Source organism: Ischnura elegans, chromosome 7, assembly GCF_921293095.1.
Source record: "Ischnura elegans chromosome 7, ioIscEleg1.1, whole genome shotgun sequence".
NCBI lineage: Eukaryota > Metazoa > Arthropoda > Insecta > Odonata > Coenagrionidae > Ischnura > Ischnura elegans.
The window spans coordinates 30815759-30830117 of NC_060252.1; the positions used below are offsets into that span (position 1 = coordinate 30815759).

The 14359-nt window shown below is 35.2% G+C and overlaps 1 protein-coding gene across 1 annotated transcript in view; it reads left to right on the forward strand.

Moving 5' to 3' along the window:
* The window catches only part of LOC124162589 (nephrin-like), a 345009-nt gene that overhangs the window by 146923 nt on the left and 183727 nt on the right, over positions 1–14359 (forward strand). The window contains exon 2 of the mRNA XM_046539169.1: positions 2431–2563. Within this exon, the coding sequence (XP_046395125.1) occupies positions 2431–2563 (133 nt within the window). The remainder of the gene's footprint in view (positions 1–2430; positions 2564–14359) is intronic.

The window sequence follows — 14359 nt, forward strand, 5'->3', positions numbered from 1 at the left end:
GCATAAATGCGAACATCAAAATATTGCATAGAGCATGTCAAAAAAAAGCACCTGCTGTTTGCGCCAAGGGTCTATACTGCCTAGTAGCAACGAGAAATGAAAAAAAATCACGCTCTGTGCCTATCAGATCCATGGCTCTCGCCGTAAGGTTAAGGTTTTCTCATAGGTGATTCATATTATTCCATCCTCAGCTGAGTAAACACTCAAATCTCCGCTCGCCTCAGGGTCCGATTTTCGCTTTCACTTGAAAATTGATCGATCGCCTTCATACCGCCAGTTACAAGGAACCATCAATCCTAGGTGATGCATGTGTTTTTGGTGAATTATTACCCTTTCGAATCTTAGCCCACACATTTTAATTTATGAAATTCTTGAAGTATATCGTAGTCCATGTTCGTCTGTATCTCAAATTTGAATTCATTATAAAATAATAAAAATCTCATTCTTTTTATAAATTTTATTTGTAAAATACATGTTTAGTATACGCTAATCCTGAATGCTAATGGTAGTATTTATTTATACTGTATACATATTGGTCAAAGAAACCATTTTTCAGTGCAACATTTTCAGCAGTTTTAGTGACCATCGACGAAGTTTTCATTCAACTTACATGTTCTATCTTCAACTACAGCATAATTTTTCTGAGAACTGAAGAAGAACTTTGGTGAGATAATTATTTTCTTCGCGACCGCAATGCTGAGATGCACTTAGAATCACTCTTTGCGGAAACAAAATAGTAGTTAATTTGTACTATTCATAGTTTTTACAGCGGCTACAATCGTTTATTTAGAAAATTTTACGTACTTCGTCCCTCACTCGAACCTCATCGATCCTCAATCTGGTGTCATCGAGTCCCGTGGATTTCACGCAGAGGCCTAGGGGAAAAAGTAACTATATTCCTACTCTATTTGCGTTTCACAGTTTTACAGCTTGACAAAGCGTAATACGCAGCTGCTTCCCAAAGCCCCCGATTCAATTTCAGTCCCTCAGTATTTTAAGCATGCCATGATCCTAGTGTTCCAAGATTATTCCTGCTTAGCCTATACAGCCCATATTATTGTTCAGTTGTTGGAAAAAAATAGTATTACTGGTGTATTTCCTGACGCCAATACTGCGCTAGTCAATAAGGGGCATTTTTAATAAATTTACACTTCATATGGCGTTATGAGGTCAAGAAAGGATAGACAACGTAGTTACTTATAAATTAATGCGCATTGCACAGGGATAAAGTTTAAGTATTTTTTTGGTTTACTCTTAATGCATAAAATCAGTGCAGGCAAAGGTAATGTACCATTTAGAGAATCAATATGATCATGCAATGAATCTCTAGCCTCCTTGAAATGCACTTCCCTAATGTCAGAACATGAGTGTGAGCAGATTACGTAACATTCTAATTTTTAAAGTAAATCGTGATTCTCCTTTCCTTGGCCACTCATTAACGTCTCCGGTTTCATATTTCATGAATAATAGCTTCCTGGACGCCAATTCTCCAAATAATGAGACAAAATAGTAATGTTTCAAAATTTATAGAATTGGGAGCGAATTTTGGATATTTTCGTCATGATTAAGTAAAATTGATATCCTTGCTGGGCTTGAAAATAATTCTGAATTCATTTAGAACATAAATTTTAATGTTCACCGTGAGAGCTATAAGCTGGAATTGAGAATTTTAAATTTTCATCATCGTCTGAGAATTTATGAACTCACTAAAAGTACATGATATTATAATGTATGACTAAAATAAATTCTGTTGTTAATAAGTAAGCCATCCAACCTTCATAGCTCCTTAAATTTTGTCACCCATTTTCAAATACCAATTATCAATACATGCAATTTTTCTATATATTTATCTTTTCGTTAGATAACTTTCGAAGCTATATTATATCTTGTCGGCTTGTTTCTGTTTAATTCTCACATACCAAAATAATTTTCTTTAAATTGTGACTTGGTGACTGTATTCTGTGAATGAATTTAAAAAACCATATTCGTTAAATGAATACCAATTTTTTTTAAGTAAAGATAATCAATATTTTCATCATCGTCAGAAAATTTATTTGCTAAATAATAGTACTCGTTTATACAAGAGCTGACTATGTACATAAACTTGAAGTCATCCAAGATATCGGAAAAGAAATTATTTTTAATTTTTTCCCATAAATTTATATGTTTCCCTTCTACTTTCCTACCGTTCGCTGATTCTAATATTTCTGCTACATTTTTGCCATGTGCATTAGTTTTTAAATGTTTTGTCTGTTTATTCATTGAAAATTATAAGTCAATGTATCTCATTTAAAGGCCAAGATAATTCGGATTTGTATTAGGATTGTAGGATTTTCACTAAAAGGTATTATAGCGGCATAGTGTGAAGTATTGGGTTGAAATGCAAAGTGGTTATTCGTCTAATCTGAGACTTGCTCGATTGTTTTGCAGTGAGCACGGTGAGCGTTGAGGCGGTGGTGGGTCGAAGTGTTGGACTGCCCTGTGACATCGAACCAACAACACCGGCCGACCGCGTCTACATGGTGCTGTGGTTTCGTGAGTCCGCAGGAAAGCCCATGTACAGGTCAGTACACTCTGCGCCATTCACCCTCCTAAAAAAAAGGTATCCCTCTGCAGTGTATGCCCACGAGTATCGAGTAGCCGAGGAATTTTGGGTCAAAACGTCTGCATGCGTTTATCAAGGGAATCGGAATAGAATTTAAGTCTTTAATCCCACCGGAGACAATTTTATTTTTAAATTATATTTTAACCGTCTTATAATGACCAATCTTATAGATTTGAGCATATCAATACCAATCAAATGCTTCTCTTGCATTTTCTGTCTAAATAACTTCATAAATCACGTCTTTACCCGTTGCCTAACCTACTATAATAGTTGAGGCGTTTTATGATTTCGGGATGCCTATATTTTGTTTTGATGATAACACATTTTCAACATCATTATTTATTTTTTTTTATATATCTGCCAAAGTCATTATGTGGTCCTCCTGAAAATTAGGTCCAATTTGGTGTGATTCAATTTAACTATATAAATTTTAGAAATAATTTTTGCCTATTAAAAATATGCTGCATTATTTTTTGTTTTTTAAACTGATAACTGGAAATATCTCAACCCTCTTCCGTTATTAAGCTGCGATTCTGGATCAGTGTAACTCAATCTGATATACCTCGCATTGTGCACAAAAAACAGGGTTCATCAGGGGGCTTCTAAAGCCATAGGACAACCGCCAATTAATAGTACTGATTTTTTTTAAATTTCATTTTGGTGGTCATAGAGAATAGACTTCACGATTATTTCGTCAGGAAATTCTTAAATTATTCTTTGTTAATATAATTGTGTTCAAAAATACTTACTTTAAAGAGGATAGAGTTAGCAATTTGCCATCTATAACCATAGGGTATTAAAACGGCACAGCATGACCATAAAGCTTGCTAAATACTGAGGCTGAGGCCACTTTAATCAGTTTGATGTTTTTGTTATGTTTTCTTATTGCTTGAGTTGTAGTTTTAATTGGCTTATTTGTTTAGTTTTTAATTGTTATGAATTAACATTAAATTGGCATTCTTGCTGTATGTGTGCCATTTCATTCAAAGTAAAATGAAATGGAGTATTTAAATAGTAATATTGTTTATCTCGGTATTCCTCCAGCCTCCCTGAAAGTAAACGAGAAGCTTTAAACGTAGACGCCGCACAAATGACTGCATTTAATTTTGAGCAGGCAACGGAGACCACCAATAAATGATTCTGATTCTTTACACCGCTTTTATATTGGTAGAGAAGAGACTTCTCGCCACTTCGTAAGGATATTCTTAAAATATTTTTCTTCTATGCAACTGATTTAGAACACTTTAATTTGACTCAGGATAGAGTTAGCTAATTGTATAAAAAATATGATGGTTGTAATTTCTCGCCTTCCGTAACCAATTTTAACGGCATGGTGTATTTAAAATATTATTCTTGTTTTTCCCCTTATTTATCTAACATCCATGAAAGTAAACGAGAGTATATAAATGGACGGTCCGCACATTGACCCGCGGACTGAACTTACTTGAACCGGGATAGAGTTAGCAAGTTGGATAAAGAAATAAGGTGGTAGTAATTTCTCACCTCTCGTAACCAATTATAATTGAAATATTATTCATCTTTTTCCCCATATTAATCTAACTCTCCTGAAAGTTAATGAGAAGATGTGTAAACGGACGTGTCGTAAAAATGGCTGCCTTCAATTTTGAGCAGGAAACGCAGGCCATCCGCCTGATCGTAAAGCCTTCTGCAGCCGGGCCACTCTGAAAAAACGAAACGCTATCCGCACTGGCAGAAAGCCGCACTCACTATGACGCACAGTCGTGCCCGAATGCAGCAGCGAGTGTGGCGCAAGGGATGAATACGCTAGAATGGCCGAGCAGCACTCACGGGACGAAAGGACGGCGAGCGGGGGACCCTCAAATGTGGCGCGATCTCTTCCTCCTCGTGCACGCCACTCATCCTCGGCGTATCCTCGCTTCACGCCTCGCTAAGTGTATCGGTTTACATCACTCACACCTCTTCTTGCTTTAGCGTTTGGCAGTTTGCAGAGGGCGACGCGAACGGCAAATCTCTCTCTCTCTCTCTCCACCCTGCAGATCGTTAATGATCACCTCTCGCGCGGGAGGGAATTGTCGGACCGTATTCGCGAGGAACTGAACGCTGAGTGTATGCAATTTTTTGGGGGAAAATTTTCCACCAAAAAAATGCCTATGAGAAAGTGATAGACACTTTTCGATATATAAATCTGATTTATTAGCATATCGATGGCAACACGTATCTCAAAAATAGCAACTTTTCAGGGAGCAAAAAAAACGATTATTTATTTTACACTTGTACACTGAAATTAAAAACCAAAAGTTCATAAAACTGAAAAAGGAGCATTCATTTGCAAATAAAGAGTTGTTTTTTGCTTGTTTATTATTCTTTGAATGTTGTTACACTTTGTTTAAGATGCCTTTCTCAAACCAGCCGAATTTGATACACGTGTTGTTAGAACTTAGCCATCGATTTTCATAAAATGAGGGCCGTTTGGTCACAGGAAATATTCAAAAAATACAATAAATACTATACTCTTATGAAATACATTTTATTGGAACTTTTAGATAGCTTGAAACTTACTTCACTTCTCCACATAATCGTCGTTCACTTCTAAGCATTTTTCGTCCGGCTGCTCCAGCTTCTTTTAACCCCTCTGCACAGAAGCTCTTCGCCGGAGAGTTGAACCAATTGACAACGCCGTTTTTGAGTCCTTCGGTATCGAAACGTTGCCCACCGACCCACTGTTTCACGTACAAGAAGAGGAAGTAGTCGCTAGGTGCAATATTAGGACTGTATGGTGGGTGGTCAAAGAGTTCCTAACGATATTTTTGAATTTTCCTGGTGGTTTTGACAGCAGTGTGATCCTGTGGCGTAGTCCAATTGGTTCACTCTCAGGCAGTGAGCGTCTGTGGAGAGGAGTTAAATAATATGGTGCAGTAGTCCGAAAATCTTAGAAGTGAACGGCGATTATGTAGAGAAGTGAAGTAAGTTTCAAGCTAACTAAAAGTTTCAATAAAATTTGTTTCTTATGAGTATATTTTTCATATGAGTATAATCATCGCACATAGTGAAACCATATTTATGAAGAGCAGTAGACGTTGATGCCTCGAAATTTTTGCGAGACCGGTGTCTCCTCTTCCAAGAAATTATTTTGAGGAAAATCAATATATGAATTTTTCAACATCCTCACACATATATTTTGTCCAGTTAAAGTTTGACTATTGCGAGGTCTTACTGAATTATACCCTCGTTTCGTAAAAACTACTGGTTGATGTACAATAACCCAACTATAACCTTTTCTGGATTTTTGAACAATTTGAAGCTCGGAAATGGAGTAATTGTTAATGACATTGTTTTTATGGCAGTCGTATCCATATATCATTAGCACATCCTTGATTTACGCGTCGCTTGGTGCAGTATTGGTTATCTTGCCTCAACCTCTGGGAATATAATTCAGAACATCCTCATTTGGGGGGAACACCCGAAGTGTGGTGTTTCCCAGTCTTCACAAATTATGTTGAATTCAAAAATTGTGTAATGCTCAATAGCGAAATAGTATTTGACATTGTCCACTGCAATCATCCTTAGTATATCCCTGATTTAGAACTAAGTTTGCAGGTAAGCATCATTCACACCTCTCGCTTTAGAGCTTATCAGTTTGTAGGTCGCGACGCGTCGGGTAAATCAATCATCCCACACTCCGGCCACCCGTACTGAAAGCCACGCCGGAATATCACTTTGTTTTTACCTTCCACCAGTCCCAACCAAAAGCCGTCTCCATTTCGCTTCAATATAAGTTTTCAGTCCTTTAAATTTTTATATTTTACAATTTAGTCACATTATGGCAGTCGGGTAAAGTAAGGGGAGTGGATATGGTTGGCTAAAAGGTTGGATTGTGGGCTTCGGTGGGTTACGTTTGCAGACGGTTCTTACAAAGGGTTCCTGCTCCTGCATATGATGTGCAGTTCTCGTGTGCCCATCCTTGGCACTGGCTGCACTATATCCAGTCTTCGGTAATCGGCTCACTGTATTTTTCAGTACACTCCAAGCAAAAGAAATCTGATATAGCATTTTTATTCTTAGATTTCTCTGTCTTCTTGCAACTGCTAGGCCCTGAAAATTCAGTATCTTTGTCCTTTTTAAATTATCATATTTTATGGCCTGCTCAGCTCGAACAGAAGTCGTCGGCAATATATTTTTTTTTGTCTCTTGTGTTAACGATTTGTTTTGGGAGCAACCATATCTGGAATGAGTCTGATTTGCAGTGGTTTAAATATCGCCGAGCATGCTGGTGTTGATCGTCTTTCTGCATGCCCCTAAGATATTTTTGCAATTGACATTGAAAAAGGCATTGCTGCAAAAAATATGTAAAAACCTTTGAGAAAAATGTTAGAAAACAACCAGTCGCCAAACCAATCAGCTGACCTGGACTACGCGTATCGTGACGCCATCTATCAGCGATTCGTGATAAAACCGCTTATTATTCCTCTAACCCGCAAAATGCTTCTTGCCCGGACCTCCCGTAAGCTTCTCTTGTATTTAACTGGTATTTCAATAAACCTCAAATGTCATCGTTTTGATGTCACTTTCGATCAAAGCTTCCATTTACATTCAGTATTCATCGTCAATAGTAATTTAGGGTGTCTAGTTTAAGAATTTCTCCCCTAAATTGGAATGAATGACAGTCCAATTTTCAATCGAATTAACGCTCAAGTAATCACCTTGATCACACAGTGAGAGCTATTCAAGCGTCAAACGCTACATAAGCATTGAACTAACACAGCAGCTTTGTGTCATGCATCAAAAAAGGAAGAGTTGAAACGCATTTATTCTGAAAGAAAATTTGTTAAAAAGCATGCATAACTATTCATTTACAGGATGAGCAAAATATTTCTTCTCTTAAGCCTTTCCATCGTTTCAAAATTGTTCTCTTGGAGACCATTCTTTAATATTGAAAAATTTCAATGTTCAATAACCCAATCGGTGAATAGCTGCTTTAGTTACCATACAACCTGAACGATTGTGCTGTAGAGCAACTTCAATGCCCAGTACGTTGACACCTCACCTAGAATCATGTCATTAAAATTATGTTTAAATAACTGTGATTTATCTCCTCATTTCACTTCATATCTCATACTCACTACCTAAAACTGTGTAGTGATATCTTGAAAACACAAAATAGTTTTGATATGACGGCATTAAATCATACAATGCATTTTAAAACAATTCATGGGTCATCATTTTAGGACGTGATCTCACTCTGAGGCTTCTAAAATTTTTTTATAAGTTTTAGTTGAATCACTAAGTACAATAAGTGTACTTGATAATAGAAGCCTTATGTCTCCCACATAAGCAATCTAGTATCTTTAGTTTTAACTACTCTTGCCGAACTCGTAAGAGAACCCTTTCGCGTCTTAATTTCCTTGTTCACGTCCTGAAATAAATATAGTTGTTACTCATTACTTTTCTGTCGGTGATGAAATATATCTTTTCCAGCTTATTACATCAAATATTTCTTACTAGTGGAATGGATCTGGCAGTAAATTACTCATTAATATATATTATTAATAATTTTACTCTTCACCCTCAATTTCAACATGCATTATTTCTTTTTGTATATCATATTCATCATAATTTATGGGCTCAGAAATTTTTAAAATATAGGTTGAATAAATATCTCACACTCTGAATAATTATCTAGCGACATAAATCTTCCATCCTACGAACAAACTCTTCCCATTTGCATTTTTGTTCTGATTAACCGAATGATAAATGAGACGTTTATCAGTTCGTTTTAAGTGAGGGAAATGTTTTCCTTCCAATGGCTACAAAAACTTCTTCCTCCCTCATGAAAAGATTCCTTCACATTAGCATCACCGAATTACAATTTGATTTGTAAAAATTTGAACGTGGTAAAATAGAAAGCATTTGTGAGAAAAATATCTACGTTTTCTTCCAAATTCATTCTGATTTAAGCAGATAGTCCAAATTAATTGAATAATACACATTTTTTCTGTGCTATTTCGCAGAAAGAACGTGGCGATTCAAAAATTGTTGAGGTAATAAGGTCGGTGATGTATTTAAAATACGCTTCTGTGTCTATCATTTCTATTTCTCACATTTTTGTCCTGGTTTGAAATAAAAAATGGTTTCGGGGAAATAAACAACTTACAAATCCACTCTACCTTTTTGTCAATTCATCACAAACCTTAGTTTGCATTTTTTGTTTAAGCTCGTGTCAACACCATCTTTTGAACCAAATACCCGTTTGGTCGAACGCAGTTGGTCTCTCACATTACCGTGACCCGCATTGGTGCAGTTTTCGAAACGTGACGTTTCATGAGCTTAGCATTCGTGCATCTGTTCAGCCAGGAATGTAAAGGTGTCTCGGTCTCTATTTAACATGTAAAATCGCGTATAAACCACATACTTGCATTGAGAAACATTTTTGGTTGAGGTTCATGTCAATCTGTATATTCACATCCACTCAATTTTTTTCTGTTTTCACTGAATGTAGCATAAAGTTTTGAACAACTCATCTTTCACTTTTCTAATTGCCAATTTTCTCGAGAGGTTAGTTCTGAAGGTAATGATTTTACACTTGACAGCAGGCCATTGATTAGAAAATCACAGTAAGTAGAAGGCATAAAGGATCTACAATTATAATGGCATGCATGGAGAAATATTATTTCTTTTTCCTACTTCTTAGGTGACCGTCTCTCACTTCCATATTTAATGTCAATCAAAAAATAATGGAGGTGTTTGTCCCACCTTAAACAATGCCTTGAGTTGCCCATGCATGGTTAAAAAAAAATAAAACAACAGTCTCAGAGTATTCATTTTGAGGTGAATTTAGACCCATATAGACAATTTCATAAAAATCTGTGGCTCTAAGGGACAAACCTTTGTTTGATTGAGGTGAACACGCTTCAGAAAACTATTTAATCTGCTTAATAATTAAAGAAGCTCATAATTTATCATAATGAATTTCAAACCTATTTATCTATGTAAAACCATTACAAATTCTGATAAATAAATTGGACGCAGATGAATGTTTGAAACAAGTCTCTCGTTCCCTCCACGATGCCCTCGATTGAGCGACTCCGGGAAAATATTTGTCGCACGACCCAAGCAGTCGAGCCACCTGAGACCTTTCCTTACCTTTCCAATTCCTAAGTTTTCGTAAAGATGTAATATACCCGAGTTTCAGCACTCGCTTTTAGAAAGTTTTAGTGCAAAAGTTTTGCACAAACAGACCGATTAGAACTTGGAAAACCCAAGCAGGCAGGATTCGTGCTGCGAACTTTCTTTTGTCCGAAAACCTATTATTATATTGGCGGTTTGTGGGTTAGACTGGATCCCTAATCCTCAGAGTTTTAGGTTCAAATCTATCAGCTTTATATATTCATGAAACCCATGCGAGTGAGTAATGTTGTTAATTTGGGGAGATATAGTATTTTTGATATCAAGGGTGGAATATGTTTTTATTCTTCATAAGAAACGAATATCCCACGATAGTCGATCAGTTCTTTATGCAGATCTATCATTTCATGTCATATTACACTATCATACTCTCATATACTCTAAAATCTGCATCTCCCTCTACATACTACCACGCAAGCCGCCTACAAGGCGTGTGGCAGGGGGTGCTAGGACACTGGCTATTTACATATGAAAAGGAAGTGCTCTAACAAAATTACGACCAGCATTTATTAAAGTCCTTTATGTTTCAGGGGAAAAACGAATTCCCATATATATCCGTTCGGCAAAACATCTCTCTTAATTTATCTCTTATTTCTATAAATCAATGATGCAGCAGATTAAACTGCGTTTATCTTAAGCCATACGACATGTTAAATATCTCATAAACATAATGAAGGTATTGCTGAAGGAAAATCTCAAACCTGAGGAAGGCCAAGCATGAATACCTCATGAGGCATATAATGAAAGAGAGGAACATCAGAAAACTATATTGAAATTCATAATGAAAGGGTAAAGCTGGTAAACTTACACCATAAATGTTTGCCATACACCGACCATATTTTCAAGCCATGGAGTCAACACCAAGGTAAGGACAGCTCGGAGGTCTCACGAATATATGTACTACATAATCAGAGAGGGCAAGCTGAGTGTGAGTGTGTAGTATTTATAATGAATATATATACGTGTATTGTGAAACCCACCAGATTTCTCATTTCAATACGGATACTCAGAATTTCTGGTAATTTTCGACATTATTTTATACCATCAGAATGCTAGCTTTTGAGAGAGAGAAATAAAGGCCTGAAGTATCTTAGGATCCTATTATCTTAGGGTTACAGTTTTCGTAATTCACGAACCAAGCTTTATTAATCTGCTCAGTTTTTGTCCCCTGAACGTAGCTGACCCTTGAGTTTTTTTATGAAAAATGGAACACATGCTAGCCTCTCCAAATAAAGATTATAATTTTAGGCGCTTCGCGATAATCTAATAAACCAGTGAATTACAGGTATTGGTAAAATTTATTTTAATATCTTCAAGTATTATGCCCACTATATTAAAATTTTTATTGTTTTTATTAAATTGATTTATCAAATAATTGTATAACCAGCATGTTAATCAAATTTCCAATTTTAGTATTTTTCAAATTTTCTAAAGGCGTGGGACATAAATAATCTGCTTATGATATATTTCCTGTGATTTAATCACTTAAAAATTGGCTATGAGCGTATAATTCAATGAAGGACCTCCATTTAAATATTCCGGGTATTAAGCTGTTTTATGTATCGGCTTTATCGAAACGCTCAAAAAAATTATTAAGAGATGTTAACGTATGATTCTTCTGATGACAGTTCGCTTAATTACTTCCCGCGAACTAACGAAATACTCAATAGGGAAACAGTGCTGTTCTGATAAGCATTTTACGTATATTATTATCATCCCGAAGTAAAATTTAAATGTATTCTGAATTTTATCAATCAAATTGACAACAATATTTTATTAATTTCCGGGAAAAGCTTATATTGAATTGATAAGAAATGATATAGTCAGTGATACAAAATGTTATAATGTTTAAGCGAATATTTTTTTTCACCTACGTGCAATCATTTGAATCTAGGGGAACGCAACCGTTTAATATGTGCGTTTTCAGACAAATCGTCTCGTATTGTGATTATATTTGCTCAAATTTGCACTTGAATAAATGATTTCGCGTGATTGAGATACATTTTTAATGAGAATAATTGAGAGATCCTGATGGAACCCATGCTGAAATTATACATAGGACACTCAGTCTTGAATTTGATTTTTATTCATAGGGTAAATATTTTGTTGACTGGAGTCATTCGTCTGAAAAAAGAACTTCGGCAATTTTATCAAATAAATCATTTTTGGATAGTTATTTCATCCATTATTTTAATACGAGAACACTTATTGGGTAAAGTTTGGGAAATAGTGACCCGTGAAGTTTTTCATGCTATGAGGCAGATTTGAAGGAAACTTTTGAGTATAGATTTTGCTGGACTTTTGAAAAATGTTATCTATTTTGTTGAAACGAAGCATTTAAATAATATATTCAGACAATTAAAACTAAAAATTTCCGAAAACTTAATAAACTAGACATCTGTATTTTTCACCATATTGTATTTTCATTAAAATGTATAATTGAATGAAAACAAGGAAAACCTAGATTAAAATTTTTTCGAACTTTCTGAAGGTGTTTTGGAACAAAAAAGTCTGAATTAAGTATTAATGAAAAATATATTATATGAAAAAGCAAACTAATTTACTTTTGATAGGTTTGAATTGCTTTAAATACGTATCGTCAAAAAAAAACTATATCCTACGTTTTTAATGGAGTTTTTGTCTGTAATTATGTTAATGAAGTCAATGAAAAGCAAATTTCGTAATATTCTAAAACTAATAATAGCCATGAAGATGCTAATTGTTAACAGTGACACGTAGACCTAGAGAAGTGCTTTTAATGTTTATGTATGAACATAAAAATTGAGCTAAACGCCAGAAATAACTTAAAAATAAGTAATATTGGTCAACAAAGGTATATCGCGTAAATTATTAATAGTGCAACATGGTGATCAAAGTATAAGAAAAATCTTGATATCCGGATTACCAGAGAACGTCCTTATCCTGACCCGCGAAAACCGCAGGGTTCGCCTTTATAGGTTTAATTTTGCACAAGCCTTTTAACTTGTGCCATACCTGGTTTGTTCACGTAGTAGCAGCTTAGTAATTATGTGTGACAGTTTCTGAATTATTACATCTAAAGGTGAAAAGGGTTTAAGTAACTCCTTTGTGACTTTGTAATTATGTCCACGTCCATTTGAGTTTGTAGCCAATTAGTGCGACAGCGACCATGCAATTTCCTCAATTTTCGTAGGCTGTGTTCACTATTTGGGTTTCCTTTGTACATATATTGTTCATTTTCAGAAAATGAAACAGCATAAATGATTTGTTGCTAAAACTGAATTGGAGACATTTGATGATAACATCGTCACATTCAAAGGCTTCATATTCAATCTTACACAGTAATTGTCCTTCGTTATCATTTTGTCAGAATCAACTATTTTGAACAATATACATTATACCAAATTGTATTCAGTTCCATCCGACATCACGTTGCATGGTTAAAACATTATGCGATATCGCAATGGAAATCTTTTCCTCTTCCCTACTCACTCTTCTGTATGTTTATTAGCGTGTGATGTCATTGATTTTATATTCTTACTGCAATTCTCTTTGATTATTACTGAAAGTTTTATTACATTGTTACTCGCTCATTAACGTAGTATGCTAAATATTTTCGAACGCTATTTAGGATTTTATCGTAATTGATGATAAAATAATTATGCGAGATGGTAATAAAATTGACGATGATTTATTGTTTTAAATCCTGCCGATAGAGCAATGCAAATAATTTAATTTGAATACTATTGGTTTAATTATTTTTAAGATTAAAGCGCATACAAAAAAGATCAGCTCAGTTCGTTGTTGCGGTGACTTCATTTGAATCTGCCGTTTTCATTTTTTATCAAAAATGTCACATTATTAAATGCTATTTTGGTATTTCTATAGGTCCCACACAAATTTCATGTACAAGGTTCAGTAATTATGATTTGACTGTGGAAGTGTTCAATCAAGTTTAGATCACCAATTCATGTTTCCAATGATTTTGTGATCGGTGTATGCAAAGGCTGATTGTGTATTTATGAAATTCGTAATGAGAATAAATTTTGGCTTTAATATAATGAACTACTTACTGTAGAGAAATCCGTGAATAGCACTATGCGGCATTAAAAAAAATTACATTCGATTTAAAATATTCTCCAAATGGTGGCTTAAAAAAGCATTTCCAAAGATTCATAGGTTTCGTGAGTCTTTGAAGTCATTCTTATAACAATGATGCAAAAAATATGGCTCCCTAACCTTGAGCCCCGGTGCACAGATGACATCATTAGCTAGTCTAAATACTACGAGTTTCACTTCCGGGAGGCGTCTTTGGTTTACTTCCGCAAGAGTCAACAGAACTTGTTTTAAATTTATGGGAGACACTAGAACGTCAAGAAAATCACTGTTTTTTATAACCTTTACAGCTTGCTTTCCTAGAGCAAACAATGGATCCCTCTCAATAATTGCATTAACTTTCTAGGGCGAAGAAAATATGTTTTTGACAACAGAATGAAAATCGGCAAAAGTAGCCACTCGTTTTGCACAGTCATCTTTCAACAAATTTACTTTATGAAACCGTGACCACACAATGGTTTTATTTACGACGCCAATACCTATTTTTGTCCCAAG